Source organism: Podarcis muralis, chromosome 11, assembly GCF_964188315.1.
Source record: "Podarcis muralis chromosome 11, rPodMur119.hap1.1, whole genome shotgun sequence".
NCBI classification, from domain to species: domain Eukaryota; kingdom Metazoa; phylum Chordata; class Lepidosauria; order Squamata; family Lacertidae; genus Podarcis; species Podarcis muralis.
The window spans coordinates 9663094-9676660 of record NC_135665.1 but is presented as its reverse complement, the minus strand read 5'-3'; the positions used below and the strand labels follow the sequence as shown (position 1 = coordinate 9676660).

General features: G+C 42.1%; 1 protein-coding gene across 3 annotated transcripts in view; it reads left to right on the top strand.

Annotated features, from left to right (window-relative positions):
• The window catches only part of LOC114606418 (contactin-associated protein-like 4), a 278819-nt gene that overhangs the window by 42566 nt on the left and 222686 nt on the right, over positions 1–13567 (top strand). For all 3 annotated transcript variants that reach the window (XM_077936037.1, XM_028748648.2, XM_077936035.1), the window contains exon 2: positions 12891–13001. In XM_077936037.1, coding sequence (XP_077792163.1) covers positions 12891–13001 — 111 coding nt within the window. The remainder of the gene's footprint in view (positions 1–12890; positions 13002–13567) is intronic.

The following is a 13567-nucleotide window of genomic DNA, read 5'->3' as shown; positions in this document are numbered from 1 at the left end:
TAATATGAGGGATGCGAGCTTTAAAGAGCACCGTGTGGAAGTCAGCCTAAAGCCATCATTTTAGAAGAAGCTCTGAGACTGTGTCACATGACGATTTTAGAAGCATTCCTATTTAAAAAAAAACCATCTATCAATCATGCTGCCTGATTAATTAAATATTTTTCATTTAATTAATGGGTTATATTTTGCAGCCCTAATGAATTTCCCTGATAGCATAGTCATTCAGAGTAAACAGTCATGATATTTGTGTGGATGGTGAAATTGTGAGCAGAGGAACACATTCATTTTTAATTGGGAATACCCCTTTGAAAAGAAATTTCAAAGGCTCCACAACTGACTGAACTCAGTGGGAAAACTCCCATTGTTCTGAATGGATCTGGAAGGTACAGGTAATTGCCACATGTACTTGTTAGGGCAGTTTCACTTCATGCTGACTTAACATTATCTGATTCCTAAAATCAATGGGACCATTGGTGTTGCCTTCAATGGATGGAACACATGGTTCCCATGCTCTTCTCCATTGTGTAAAAGAATTGGGACAAGATTTCCTTTTATTGGTGGGTTATTACTGCGTTTTGACAATACCCTGTCATCCTCTTCTTTGTAAGGACCTCAGAAGAGATCCATGGTTTGTGGGTAAATAATGGATATATTATAAAGTGTTCCACAGCTCTGTTATCAGTAGGCTTTCTACTAGTTATTCTGTAATTACTTTTCAGATTTATTGCACGGTGCTTTACAGCAGCCAGCCCAATGGTGAATTGTATCATGCATAAATCATAAACAATTGCTGGACTCTCCAGTATTTATTTAAATATACTATGGTAAGGCAGAACTCCTTTCTCCATCTAAGAGGCTCTAATTATTTAGAGAGATGATGTTGTTACCCTCCGAGGATTTCTTTGCAGTGGATATAGCATTGATAAATCTAATCATAAGTGCTCATAAATTTTGGAAATGCAATATTGAATCATATGGTGTTCTTAAAATGAAAACCCAGGGAAGAATAATTAGTGTAGCCAACCAAATCAAGGTGATTTTAAAAACCTATTTTGTTCTGTTAATGCCTCCAAAACATATTGGACTCAACTCTGCTTATGCAGCACCAGTTTCATTTGACTGGAGGTTTTTTTCTTCCCTTCTAGTGAGAACTCAGTCTAATGGGGATGCAGTCTTCACACCAGGTTCATCTGCTGAAGTGTGAATATCTTTACGTAATCCTTATTACCTTGGAACATTTTAAACTTTAATCTTTAATTTGCCGCAAGTACCAAAGTCTGAAAAAGTTGAGGTCTGCTGTACATTACATTACGTCAGTTGAAATGAAATATAATTTGACAAAATAGTTGGAGCGTATTCAAATCAGGAAATAAATTTTCAATATTGGTTCTAACCCACTTACCCTGAGGTACCAAAAAAAAAGGAGAGAAAAAACTTCAGATGGATTTGGGCTCAGCTGGGAGTACAAGAGATTAAAATAATTTTCAAAAGGAACTGAAAGTGTTATCCGCAACACAACCACTTGATCCATTGGGGTTATTTCAATTCCAGTAACTGTCTTTCAAGATATTGATACTGCTTCCAAAAATGGGCTCAATGCCTAGGCATCCCTGTCAGTGGCGTAGCGTGGGGGGTGCAGGGGAGGCCAGCCGCACCAGGCGCAACACCTGGGGTTTAGGGTTAGGGGGTGCAAATCCACGGGTTAGGGGGCGCAAATCCACGGGTTAGCGGGCGCAAATTACTTGCCTTGCCCCGGGTGCTGACAACGCACGCTACGCCACTGATCCCTGTTATTGAAAAAGAATACAAAAAGTAAATTCAATTTGTAAGTATTGTCCAAATAAACTATACTTTTAATATATCAAACTTGATAATTTTATGGCAAACCAAGTTATACACAATACATTCTATGTTTCTAAAGTTTGATCTGTGAAATGCACGAAACAAATTATGTACTGCACATTTTTCAAGATGGCCTAAAAAAGTTGGCCTCCTATCACCACCCTTAAATTCAGCATTTCCAGAAATGGTACATCTCTACTAACACAACACTGGGTGATAATCAATGTTAGTCATACTCAGAGCTGATCTCCTGAAATCAGTGGATAAGTAATATAAGTCTATTGCTTTCATACCCTGTTCTGAGTATGTCTAACACTGCATATCACCCACTGGATTCAAATACTGAATTTCATTTTCTTCCTCCCTCCCAATCCCTTTTTCTTTTGTGTTGTGTCTTTCAGATTGTAAGCTTCCAGGCCTACTGATGCTTGTTAGTCTCTCTGGAAGCCTTCTTTGGCTGAGGAAAGGTTAAAAATAAATTAATTCCACTTGTTTTATGGAATCAAGGCAAGTCAAGTCCTCTCAGCTCCCACATTGAGAAACAGTTTTTAAAAAATAATCTTTACAGAACTGTAGTGAGGATGGCTGAATAAACATGAAATATTTTTGCAAAGTAACATATAAATAATTTAAAATAGCCTATGGGAAATTCCCCTTAAATACTTGAGGGCAAGATGATGCCTTTAGATCATTATCATTTGGGGAGGTTACTTTAGTTTGGGACAGACTGTCTGGACAAAGGGACAAGAACAGGCAAACCATGGAATTTTTTCTCATTGCATGAAAGGTTATTACTTTCAGGTCCTTGGTACTCTTTAAATGCTTGACTTAGCCACATAATTCATTGGGAAAGCCTCATCATTGAATGGCAGCTTCTGGGAACATAGGAAGTTGCCTTATGATAGAAGTGGGTCCTGAGACCCTCAAAATAAAATCTGAACAAAATTGGTGAAGCAGCAAAGAGTTTATTGATTACAAAAGGTTCATTGCAAGAGCGGGTGTCCAGAGTAGGCACGCCCAAAATTGACACTGCATACGCTTTTATTCCCTATCTCTGAAGCGCAGGATCTCTTTCTTGTTTCCCCATTGGCTAGGTACTTGAAACGTTTACAGCCTATCTTGACTGCCTAATTTCCATCCTAAAATCTCCGCCTTGGTTGACATCTCCCATTACCCTGATTTCGACGGCCACCCCTCCTGTTAATTTTTCTCCTTATTTAGTCCATGTTTCTTATGTTTTAACATGTTAACTCAAGCGACAAAGCGTGTTCTCCTTCATGGAGAGCACGTGTTGCAGTGGGGTCTGCTGAGCCACCCCTCTGTTACCAGGCAGGGTCTCTAAAGATGGCCTGGGGCAGTGATTGGTTCACTGGGTTGCTCGGGTAAAAGTTATGTTGCAATTTTGGTGGGAGGGGTAAAATGTTTAAATACTCTGCACACAGCCTGGAGCTTTCTCTTTGCTGCGTGCAACGGATCACCCGCCCACCTGCCCTTGAGTAAGGGGTTGTTGCATTGACCTTGCTATGCCTGTCATGGGGTCGTCTGCCGTTGGGGCAGGGGCCTGGTAGGAATTTTGTCCATCTGGCTGATTGGCTGGGCCATTTGGTTTTTGCCTACTGCGTAGCAAATCGTCACAACTTGTAAGGTTGTGGTTAGGCATTGGTTATAAATTGGTGGAGGAGGGGTTAGGATAGGCTGGGCCTGCCCCTCCATGGTTGCTGCGGAAAGGGAATTCCGTTAAAGGAATCCTGGGGCTTGCCATCTTTTCGTCCAATCCCTGGAATGGGACTAGGGCCGGCAAGCCTTCGGGGAGCATGCGGGTGAGAATTGAGGGTCTGTGACTCAGCTCCATTTCTCCCTGACTTGCTTTCCCCCGCACTGTCTTTCGGTGGTGCCCGGAAGTCAGTTCTGTCCCCAGGCAGGGGGACAGATAGTCTTAACCAATGCCTAAACAACCACTCACGGTTTTGTATTTAAATAAAGCTGTGGCCAAAATTATGCCAAAAACCTTAAACAAAAATTAAGTGTGCGTTGTGAGTTATTTGGGGGGTGGCTTGGGGACCTCGACATGCAAAAGACTACATTGGACTCCTGCCCCCTTTGCAGGAAGTCAGTAAGGGTAAACCACCAAAGGAGGGAGTCAAATCGGGGGAACCCGCCTGCAGCTCTCCTCAGTGTTCCCAGAGGCCCTCAATCGGACTTCAGACAAGATCCAGGCCCCGGATTCCTTTAACGGAATACCCTTGGACAATGGAGGGACCCCTTGGACAATGGAGGGACCCCTCCCCCACACATCAATAAGCCAATGCCTAACCTTACAAAGTTGTAACGATTGCTAAGAGGTAGGCAAAAACCAAATAGCCAGTGCCAGTCTGCCAAATGGGAAAAATTCCTACCCAGTCCCCGTCCCAAGACAGGTGACCAGCCGAAGTCCAAAGCAAGGCCAGAGGATACCTAAATTAAAGGGCAGGTGGGTGGGTGTTTGGCAGCGCGAAGCAGGTGCTTGGCACACGTCGTGCTGCCACCTTTCTACCCCCTCACGATGACCCCGTTCAAAATGATTGGCCAAGAGGCCTGAGGTGATCGTGGTGCCACCCTGGCATAAGAGTACTACTCCACTCACGCTAGGGAGGGGAGGAACTGGGTTGAGGGCCTGCCCGCAACCAGGACCATCCTTGAAGATGATCCTTTTTGCCTTACAGTTGCAGCATTGTGGCCCAGGTGAAAAAGCAACGTTATCATTCCTCCCACCTTCTACCAGGTACAACCGTTGGCCCATCTTGCTGACTGACAGCAGCACTCCAGGCTTTCCTACAGAACTTCTTCCAGCCCTACCCAGAGATGCCAGGGACTAAATGTGAAACCCTCTGGTTGCAAAACATGTGTTCTATGACCAAACAATGGTCCAGCCTCTTTTGCAACCAGTGCACCAGTGATGGATGTTCTAGACACCAGAACAGGTGGAGGAGGGAAAGCAACTCATTAGTGGTAGCAATAACTATGTATTTTAAATTAACGATGTTTTCTTATCAGAATTAAGGTAATTTCAACAATAGTTAAATTACTGTCTGGTTGTTTGCCAGGTTTGGTGGGAGGTTTTTTTTTTGTTGTTTTTTTTTTAGTGAAACACATAATGAAAATGTGCTACCTTCCCAGCTATAATGGGAGGGGGATATAAAGGGAGTGACAATTTAATAATCTAGTGAGTATTCATAAGGCAGACTTATTTCAGAGGAGAATGACATTCCAAATTGTTATCAAATTAGTTGAAAGATATTATACAATGATATGCAGAAAAACCTTTTAAAAATATATCCTTCTGTTTCCTTTGTATATTAATACAATATCATTTTTCATTTAAATTGGAGACCCATCTTACCTCCATTAATTTATTCATAAGCCCTATTGTGTTCTCTTTCAAGGTCTTACTGTTTTATTACCATACTATTAATACACTGCATGTGTATTCTAAGAATTTACATATTGAATTAACCTTTCCTACCTGCCCACAAAATGTTTGCACATGTTGGTAAAAGTGAAATGAACCATTTAACCTATCTCCTTATTCTCCACAAGGTAACGTTGATGTGATTTATAGCTTCAGAAAACAATGGTATTGCTTTTTAATAGCAAAATTCAAACTACTGTAGGCACTATCCTAGATTACAGGGGGAAATGTGGATTAAAGTTTAGGAATATGGTTAAATGCAAGTGAAGGAATAGCAGAATCTATTCTCAGTGTCAATGCTAAGGCCCGGGATATTCAAAACAATATCATGGTGACTCTGAGCATTGCAAAAGTCATCCCCTGCCCGCCCCACTACAATACTGCCACAATTTATGTATATATCTGAGATCAGGAATGCAATCTTCCAGGAAATAAGCATGGCTTAAACCGTGGCATCACATGCTACTCTAAAAACCACACAAGCGTACACAGTTCGGTTAGGCCGTATCACATAGCAAGAGCAATTATTTTTAAATTCTGCTCACGCTGTAATACCCATTTTGGATGCAATCCAGCTCCTTTAAAATCAATGCTCTTTAAAATCAATGCCAGTCTTACCACTGTCTTCAATGGGAGAAACACTTGTGCTTTCTAAAGACCCCTTCTGGTATCTGATGTAGAGTGAATTGACTTAAAATTCCCCCGAGAGAGAGAGAAAAAAAATGACTTCATACCTGAATATTCCAAATACCGAGGTTATCTTATTACACAGAATGCTTTGTTTATCTTAGACAGTCGGCAAGAGCCATCCTTGCATGTTTTAAGATGATAGCCAGTATCTGATGGGAAATGCTTTGTATTGCTAACAAATTAGAAGTTTAATCTGTCATGCTGCATTATCTGTTTCAATTGTATTCTAGTTCCTACCAGACTATCATGTCCGCCATTTTTTATTTAGGAAAAAAAATGACAGTATACAGACCGTTATTAAAATCAATGATTCCCATGTGTTTTCGTGATTACTGAAAATGACTGTTATGAATATGAATTATATGTGAGCTAGAAATGCAGATGTTGCATTTTGTTTTTATTTATTTTTTTGCATTGCTCTCCTGCTTTTCCTGTATCTTGGGACACAAGGTGGTATATAAGTGACTCCCAGCTAGTCAACCATCTGGGTGCAAGCCAGCTTCAGTACAGTGGTTGACTCATGTGCCTTGAGACCATATGTGTGGATATTGGAGGAGAAGCATGGGATAAACACAAGAGCTGTAATGCCTGCATAGGCCTTCAGTTATTACAATAGTCCACTTAGTTCAAGTCATTTGGTTACTGCTGCATACAGCTCTACGCAGGTGGTGCTGTGGTCTAAACCACTGAGCCTCTTGGGCTTGCTGATCAGAAGGTTGGTGGTTTGAATCCCCGCGATGGAGTGAGCTCCCATTGCTCTGTCCCAGCTCCTGCCAACCTAGCAGTTTGAAAGCACGCCAGTGCAAGTAGATAAATAGGTACCACTGTGGCGGGAAGGTAAATGGCATTTATGTGTGCTCTGGTTTCCATCACGGTGTTCCATTGCACCAGAAGCAGTTTAGTCATGCTGGCCACATGATCTGGAAAGCTGTCTGTGGACAAATGCCAGCTCCCTCGGCCTGATAGTGAGATGAGCGCCGCAACCCCACAGTCACCTTTGACTGGACTTAACCGTCCAGGGTTCCTTTACCTTTTTACATTTACCTTACAGCTTCCAACCACCTTAAGAAAAATCTGTCTTGATCTTAAATATTTATTATCTGAATGTCTTATTAAATGCTAAATAGACAATGCTGCTCTCTAGTTTATAAATGTGCAAACTACACATGGCATGATATGGCACTGTTTTACAATGTAAAAAATAAATTTAGGGACCTGATAAGATTGATCTAGGCATAATACTGTGGGATGCAGGTGGCGCTGTGGTCTAAACCACTAAGCCTAGGGCTTGCCGATCAGAAGGTCAGCGGTTCGAACAGGGTGAGCTCCCGCTGCTCAGTCCCTGTTCCTGCCAACCTAGCAGTTCAAGAGCATGTCAAAGTGCAAGTAGATAAATAGGTACCACTCCGGCGGGAAGGTAATAGGCGTTTCTGTGTGCTGCTCTGGTTTCACCAGAAGCCGCTTAGTCATGCTGGCCACTTGACCCAGAAAAACTGTCTGCGGATAAACGTCAGCTCCTTTGGCCAGTAAAGCGATATGAGCACTGCAACCCCAGAGTCGTTCGCGACTGGACTTAACTGTCAGGGGTCCTTTACCTTTAGACATAATACACATCTGTGTGGATCTTTTCTTTAGTCTTCTAGCATATGTAGGCACAGGCTGAAATCATGGATGCACAAATATGCACTGTTGATATTGATGGAAATTCTGAATGGACATTTTAGCAGAGATAGGGAACTGGTGACCTTGCGTAAATTGCTGAAGTATGGCTCACATCATCCCTAACCAACGGCCTTCCTGCCTGGGGCTGATAGGAATGGAGTCTGACAATATCTGAAGGGTCAGGTGGGTTAAAAATGCAATAGATAGATAGATAGATAGATAGATAGATAGATAGATAGATAGATAGAATAAAACATCATTCCTACATTGTAGGAAATGATCTTAGTTTAGCTAGACTAAACAGTGCTGACAGAGTCCCAACCTAAACATATTACTGTTATTATTTATTGTTTGTAAACTGCCTTCATCCTTAGATCTCAGGATAGTTCACAGCATAAAAATACAATAAAAAATACATAATAAAAACAAGAATAAAAACAGCCTGAACCCACAACTCCTTACCCCATCTTGTGTTGGTCTACTCAGAAATTAGTTCCACCGAGTTAAATGATGTGTTTGTATACTGTTGTAGTCGAACAGTCCAAGTTCATGCATATATTCTCAGCAGTAAGTCTCACTGAGTTCAATGGGGCTTACGCCCACGTAAGTGCATATACCATATACCAAATCATTTCCTCTGTAGTAATGAACGTAATTACTCCAGAGTATGTTAAAGTTAGGAAAGTGCTCATGATTCTTGCCTCTAGCATGGCCCAGAATGCATGATTTGGCAAAGCAAGAAATTCTGAGTGTAAACAGACTTCATTTTATTTGAAAGCTGCGGATGCCAAATCTCTCAAGCATCATCATAATCTTTCCTGAATTCCAAAGGGGAAAGAGCTAAATCATTTCCTCATTTTGCATCTGCAACCTTTGCCGCCATGCTGCTTGGAGAAATCTCGCGCCCGCTCTTTTATTAAATCTGCATTGAAATTACGGTAGATTGTGGAATTAGGTTTTAGATAACGTGAATGAGCCTTAATTTGGCTGATGGGCCAATATTTATTTATATGTTGATCTACACTCTCCTGTGTCTGCATTTCATCTCCCCCAGGCCTTTCCTTTTAATTGCATTTCAGCTTTTCTCCTCCCATGCAATGTTCTCTCTTCATTTCCCTCTTTTGGCTTGCTCCGCTCATTTGCAGACATCTGGTTTTTAAACTGCTACTATTATAAGTAAAGTCAATATACCGCTCCATCAGCCCCTGGCACCGCTGGTACCACAAGCAACTGTCTGCCTTCTTTCCCCCCACCCTTCTTTCCCCCTGAAGACTGCTTGAGCTAACTTTGCAACCTGTTCACTCTTCAGGCCCGAAGTCTGATAGTCTGCTTCAGCTTTTTCTGCCGCTGCTTGCAGATCAGCATCCCAATGAGCAGACACAACTTTGTGGAATGCATGCAGCCCCCTTTGTCTCTGCTTGATGCATGCAAATGATGATTTGGCTGTCAATATCACTATCCTGGGTGTCATGAATGAGCCAGCCCCCAAGGGAAGTTTGCAGCCAGCTCCCAGGGAAGGAAGTAGCCAGCAAGAGAGAGGGTTAACTGCAAGACAGGAGGATTATCGCCAAGAGCCAACTCTCCCCTGCCATTAGGAATGCCAACTGATAGCAGAGTTGCGTAGAGTCAGCCAGCAGCTTGCCAGTGCACCAGTGAAGGACAAAATGAAACAAAAGCAGCTCAGAGAGTGGGAAGGACCATAGAAGTACATTATCAGTGAATGTGGAAGGGTGGAAGCTGACCCTCTTAGCCCAAGGTCTAGGCATATTGGGGGGGGGGGGTCTTCAAGACAGAATACGTCACAAGAGGAAGTACAGCTGTTTCTGGTCTTGCCAGAAACACCCTCCTTAGAAGGGACATCTTTGATTTATGGTGGATGGCTGTGCTCACCGCTCCGGTGAACTCTGTTTGTTTGTTTTTGTTTTTGTTTTTTTTGCAATAAATCTTTTTAATTAACTACGCTCGTTCGTGACCATGAATCCCTGACATGGATGCTGGTTTTGTTTTTGTTTTTTAACTGCAGCCAGGAATTGGGTTGGATATTGATATCAGTAGCACATATCAACCTTTCATTTCTGGCCATTCTCACTCCCATCTCCCATATTGTTTTGAAATGACAAATTGATTCCTCTTCACGTTGTGATCGGATCCCTGAGCACCCACCACCACCCTGTGTGGACGGGGCTAAGCTCTGCTCCACTCCTGTTGGTGGCTTTCCCAGTCACTTGGGCCCTAAAACCAATTGCTTGGCATGGGGAGTGGCTGGGAAACCCTTATTATACCTTGCACAGCGCAGCAGATCCCCTGCCCACCCTCCCTTTACTTAGGTTCATCTGGTCTTGCTATGGACATTGTTGGTCAGCAGTTTTGCAATGGGGGCCGGGTAGGAATTTTTCCATCTGGCAAATTGGAGGAGCCATTTGGTATTCGCCTACCGTGTAGCAACTGTCACAACTTTGTAAGGATTGCCGGTTAGGCATTGGATCAGCAAAGTTGGGGAGGTGCGGCCATCACCTGCCCCTCCAAACTCAAGGGTATTCCATTAAAGCAGCCTTTCTCAACCTGTGGGTCTCCAGATGTTGTTGAACTACAACTCCCATCACCCCTAGCTAGCAAGGCCATAGCTCAGGGATGATGGGAGTTGTAGTCCAACAACATCTGGGGACCCACAGATTGAGAACCACTGCATTAAAGGAAACAGAGATTGGCCTGGGTCTTGTCTGAAACCCCGCAGAGGGGCTAGAGCCATACCAGGACCCCACGTGGACACCGTGGCCTGTGGAAGCTGATGGTTCTCCCCCCCAAAAAAAAAAAATCAGAATTCTTCTTGTTGATAATAATTCAGATTGAAATTCCCACCTGGCCTGTGGAAGCTGATGGTTCTCCCCCCCCCAAAAAAACACCAAAGTCCTTCTTGTTGGGGATAATTCAGATTGAAATTCCCAGCTGTTGAAAAATGTTATTTATGTATGCTACTACTGCGGCCCTAAAATGGAAAATGAGCGAGGTCCCAACCAAAGAAGAATGGCAACTTAAGTTGACAGAATATGCATAACTTGCAAACTTAACATATAAAATAAGAGAACAAGAAGAACATACGTTTAGAGAAGATTGGAAAACATCTATTGAATATATGGGAAATAACTGTGTACAGCTGAAAACATGGGTGGCACTGTGGGTTAAACCACTGTGCCGCTTGGCCCCACAATGGGGTGCGCTCCCGTTGCCCGGTCCCTGCTCCTGCCAACATAGCAGTTCGAAAGCACATAGTGCAAGTAGATAAATAGGTACTGCTCCAGTGGGAAGGTAAACAGCATTTCCGTGCACTGCTCTGGCTTTGCCAGAAGCAGCTTAATCATACTGGCCACATGACCCGTAAAAACTGTGCGGAAGGGACAAACACCGGCTCCCTCAGTCTGTAAAGCGAGATGAGCGCCGCAACCCTAGAGTTGTTCGTGACTGGACTTAATTGTCAGGGGTCCCTTTACATTTACTAAGATAAATTCAATAGTGTAAATAAGTTTTGATGGATGCAGTAAAGGAATACTGAATGGTATATAGTTTTTGTAAAATATGCAGGGATTTATGATATGTAAAATGAACCGTGGAAAGAGAAGAAGGGAAGTCATTGATATTTTAAGGATGCAAAATGAGTAATTTAAATTGTAAAACAGAAAATTTAATAAAAATTATATATATATAAAGAAGCTGATGGTTCTAGCTTTGTATTCATTTGAGTGCCAACTAATTGGCCACCACTGGAAGCAGAATACTGGGCTACTTCATTCGCAATTCTTAGACTGTTCTTCCAAAAGGTCTTGTACCGAGGAAAATCCCAGCAGACTCTGTGCACCCTAGGAAACAGCCACAAAATGAGGCTACCCAAATAAAGTGAATATAGGAATTCAGCGTAAATATGAAAACTCTACATGCATACTGATTTGCGTGACCACAACCCCTCTACGGAGAAGGGAGAACGAAGGTGCTTGAAACTCCTTTGTGCAGATATTGTGAAAGAACCAGCACTAATAGTTCTCATCAGGATTTCTTGTACGGATATAATTGTTTTTGTTTTTTCCTAGCTCCCTAAGAAATTATTGCTTTGGATAGGGTGCTCAATGAATTTGAATTAATTCCTTCTTTAAAGGCAGATGTGATATTGTAAACCCTTATAGCTTCATTGAACACATCTCTTGGTAGAAGGCAAGATTCAGCATTGATCCTCTTTAACTCTCTGAGTGCAACCAAAGAGACTACTCTTGACCCATCCAGCGCTATTTATTGGACCTATTGGTTACCTTTCCAACAGAGAAGTTTTACATAATTTTCTTGCTTTTACTAAACAGCAAATGCCAACAGGGCATAATCAGGGCAACATTTCCTGGCCTTTTTCTCTCTGTTTCCATTCAGTTTTCTTTCAGCTAAAACTAGAGCAGCTATTGATTCTCAATTTATTTTTATTTTATTTTTTGCAGATATAAAATGGAGAAAGAATGCTTGTCCTGTTTAGCAATCAGGCTGGAAAAGGATTTAACATCCTGAAATATTGATTAGAATCCGCTTGCTTATGCGTCATTGATTGGGAACGGCTGCTAAATCCCCTTTTCTGAAACACTGTTGCTGCTTTGTGTTAAAAGCCCAAGACTTGCATACTAATAATTGCCTGATAATGATTTCATGTTCCTTCTACATCACAAACATTACCTCCCCCCCACAAAAAAACAACAACCACCCTGGCAGAACAAAAAAGCCCACTTAGCTGAGTACCTTATCTATTCTTAATGCAGGCTTTTCTTTTTACAAAAATTCTCTAGAGATAGCTGTTCATTGAAAGTGTGATAGCACTTTAACACCTAACGATATATATGGCATATGTACAGGGCATTGCTGGGTGTTACTCAAGCTGAAGCTGAACTAGCAGGTGTCAATTGTTCTGGTCGTAAATAATAGCTAGTAAGCTCCCGTCCATTTATCAAGTCTGTCTTCAAAGCTAAGTTAGAACAAGGGGCACTGAAAGAGTCAGAGAATCCAGTAAATTACACCATGGTAATCTGATGAAATATTGATCAAATACAAAGTGCCGGCTCAGGACTGGAACTTATAATAGACCCAAGACACACACTGTGGGGACGTGATCAGAAAAGTACAAGGTCAATTCTGATGTTTGCCAGTGTTCTGTTTTAGTTATGGTTTTCAGCGGTCCTTGTTTAAGTGCGCGAGCCTGATGCATGATGTTTTTCTCTGACAGATAATTGTCACGATCAGCTGGTGTCTGCCTTGCCTCAATCATCGTTCAGTAGTTCAACGGAGCTGTCCAGCAGTCACAGCCCAGGATTTGCAAGGCTTAATCGAAGAGACGGTAAGGATTCTCACTTCATTGCTGTATGTTTGCCAAAGAGGACAAATGAACAGTATGGTGTCTTCTGTAGACTGCAAAATAGGAAGAACACATTTGTCAATATTTTCTATTTTTTGTGTGTGGTTGAGGCATATACCAATATAATTTTTTATGAACCAGACATTTATTATCCAGTGTTAGGTGGCTTTGCCAAGCACAGTGCATGAAACTAGAATACTGTTCAAATGCATGGGACCAGATCACCACTTATTTTTAATATTAATGGTTGGTAGGCCAATCAGAATGGTAATGATATACTAATGCAAACTGCCTGGGATTATATAAGCCTCCTTAATTTGTAAGTTTAAAAATTGGAAAGGCATGACATTCAAGTTGTTTGGAGTATTTTGCTGTTTGCTTGCTCCCCTCTTCCCTCACATGCACAGCTCAATGAATATCTGGTTTGATCAATCCATTGTTTGCCATATGTGTCTGAATTTGGATAACTCTAGTTTAGTCAAAACCTATCCATTCTGAAGGAAATCAGCCCTGAGTGCTCACTGGAAGGACAGATCCTGAAGCTGAGG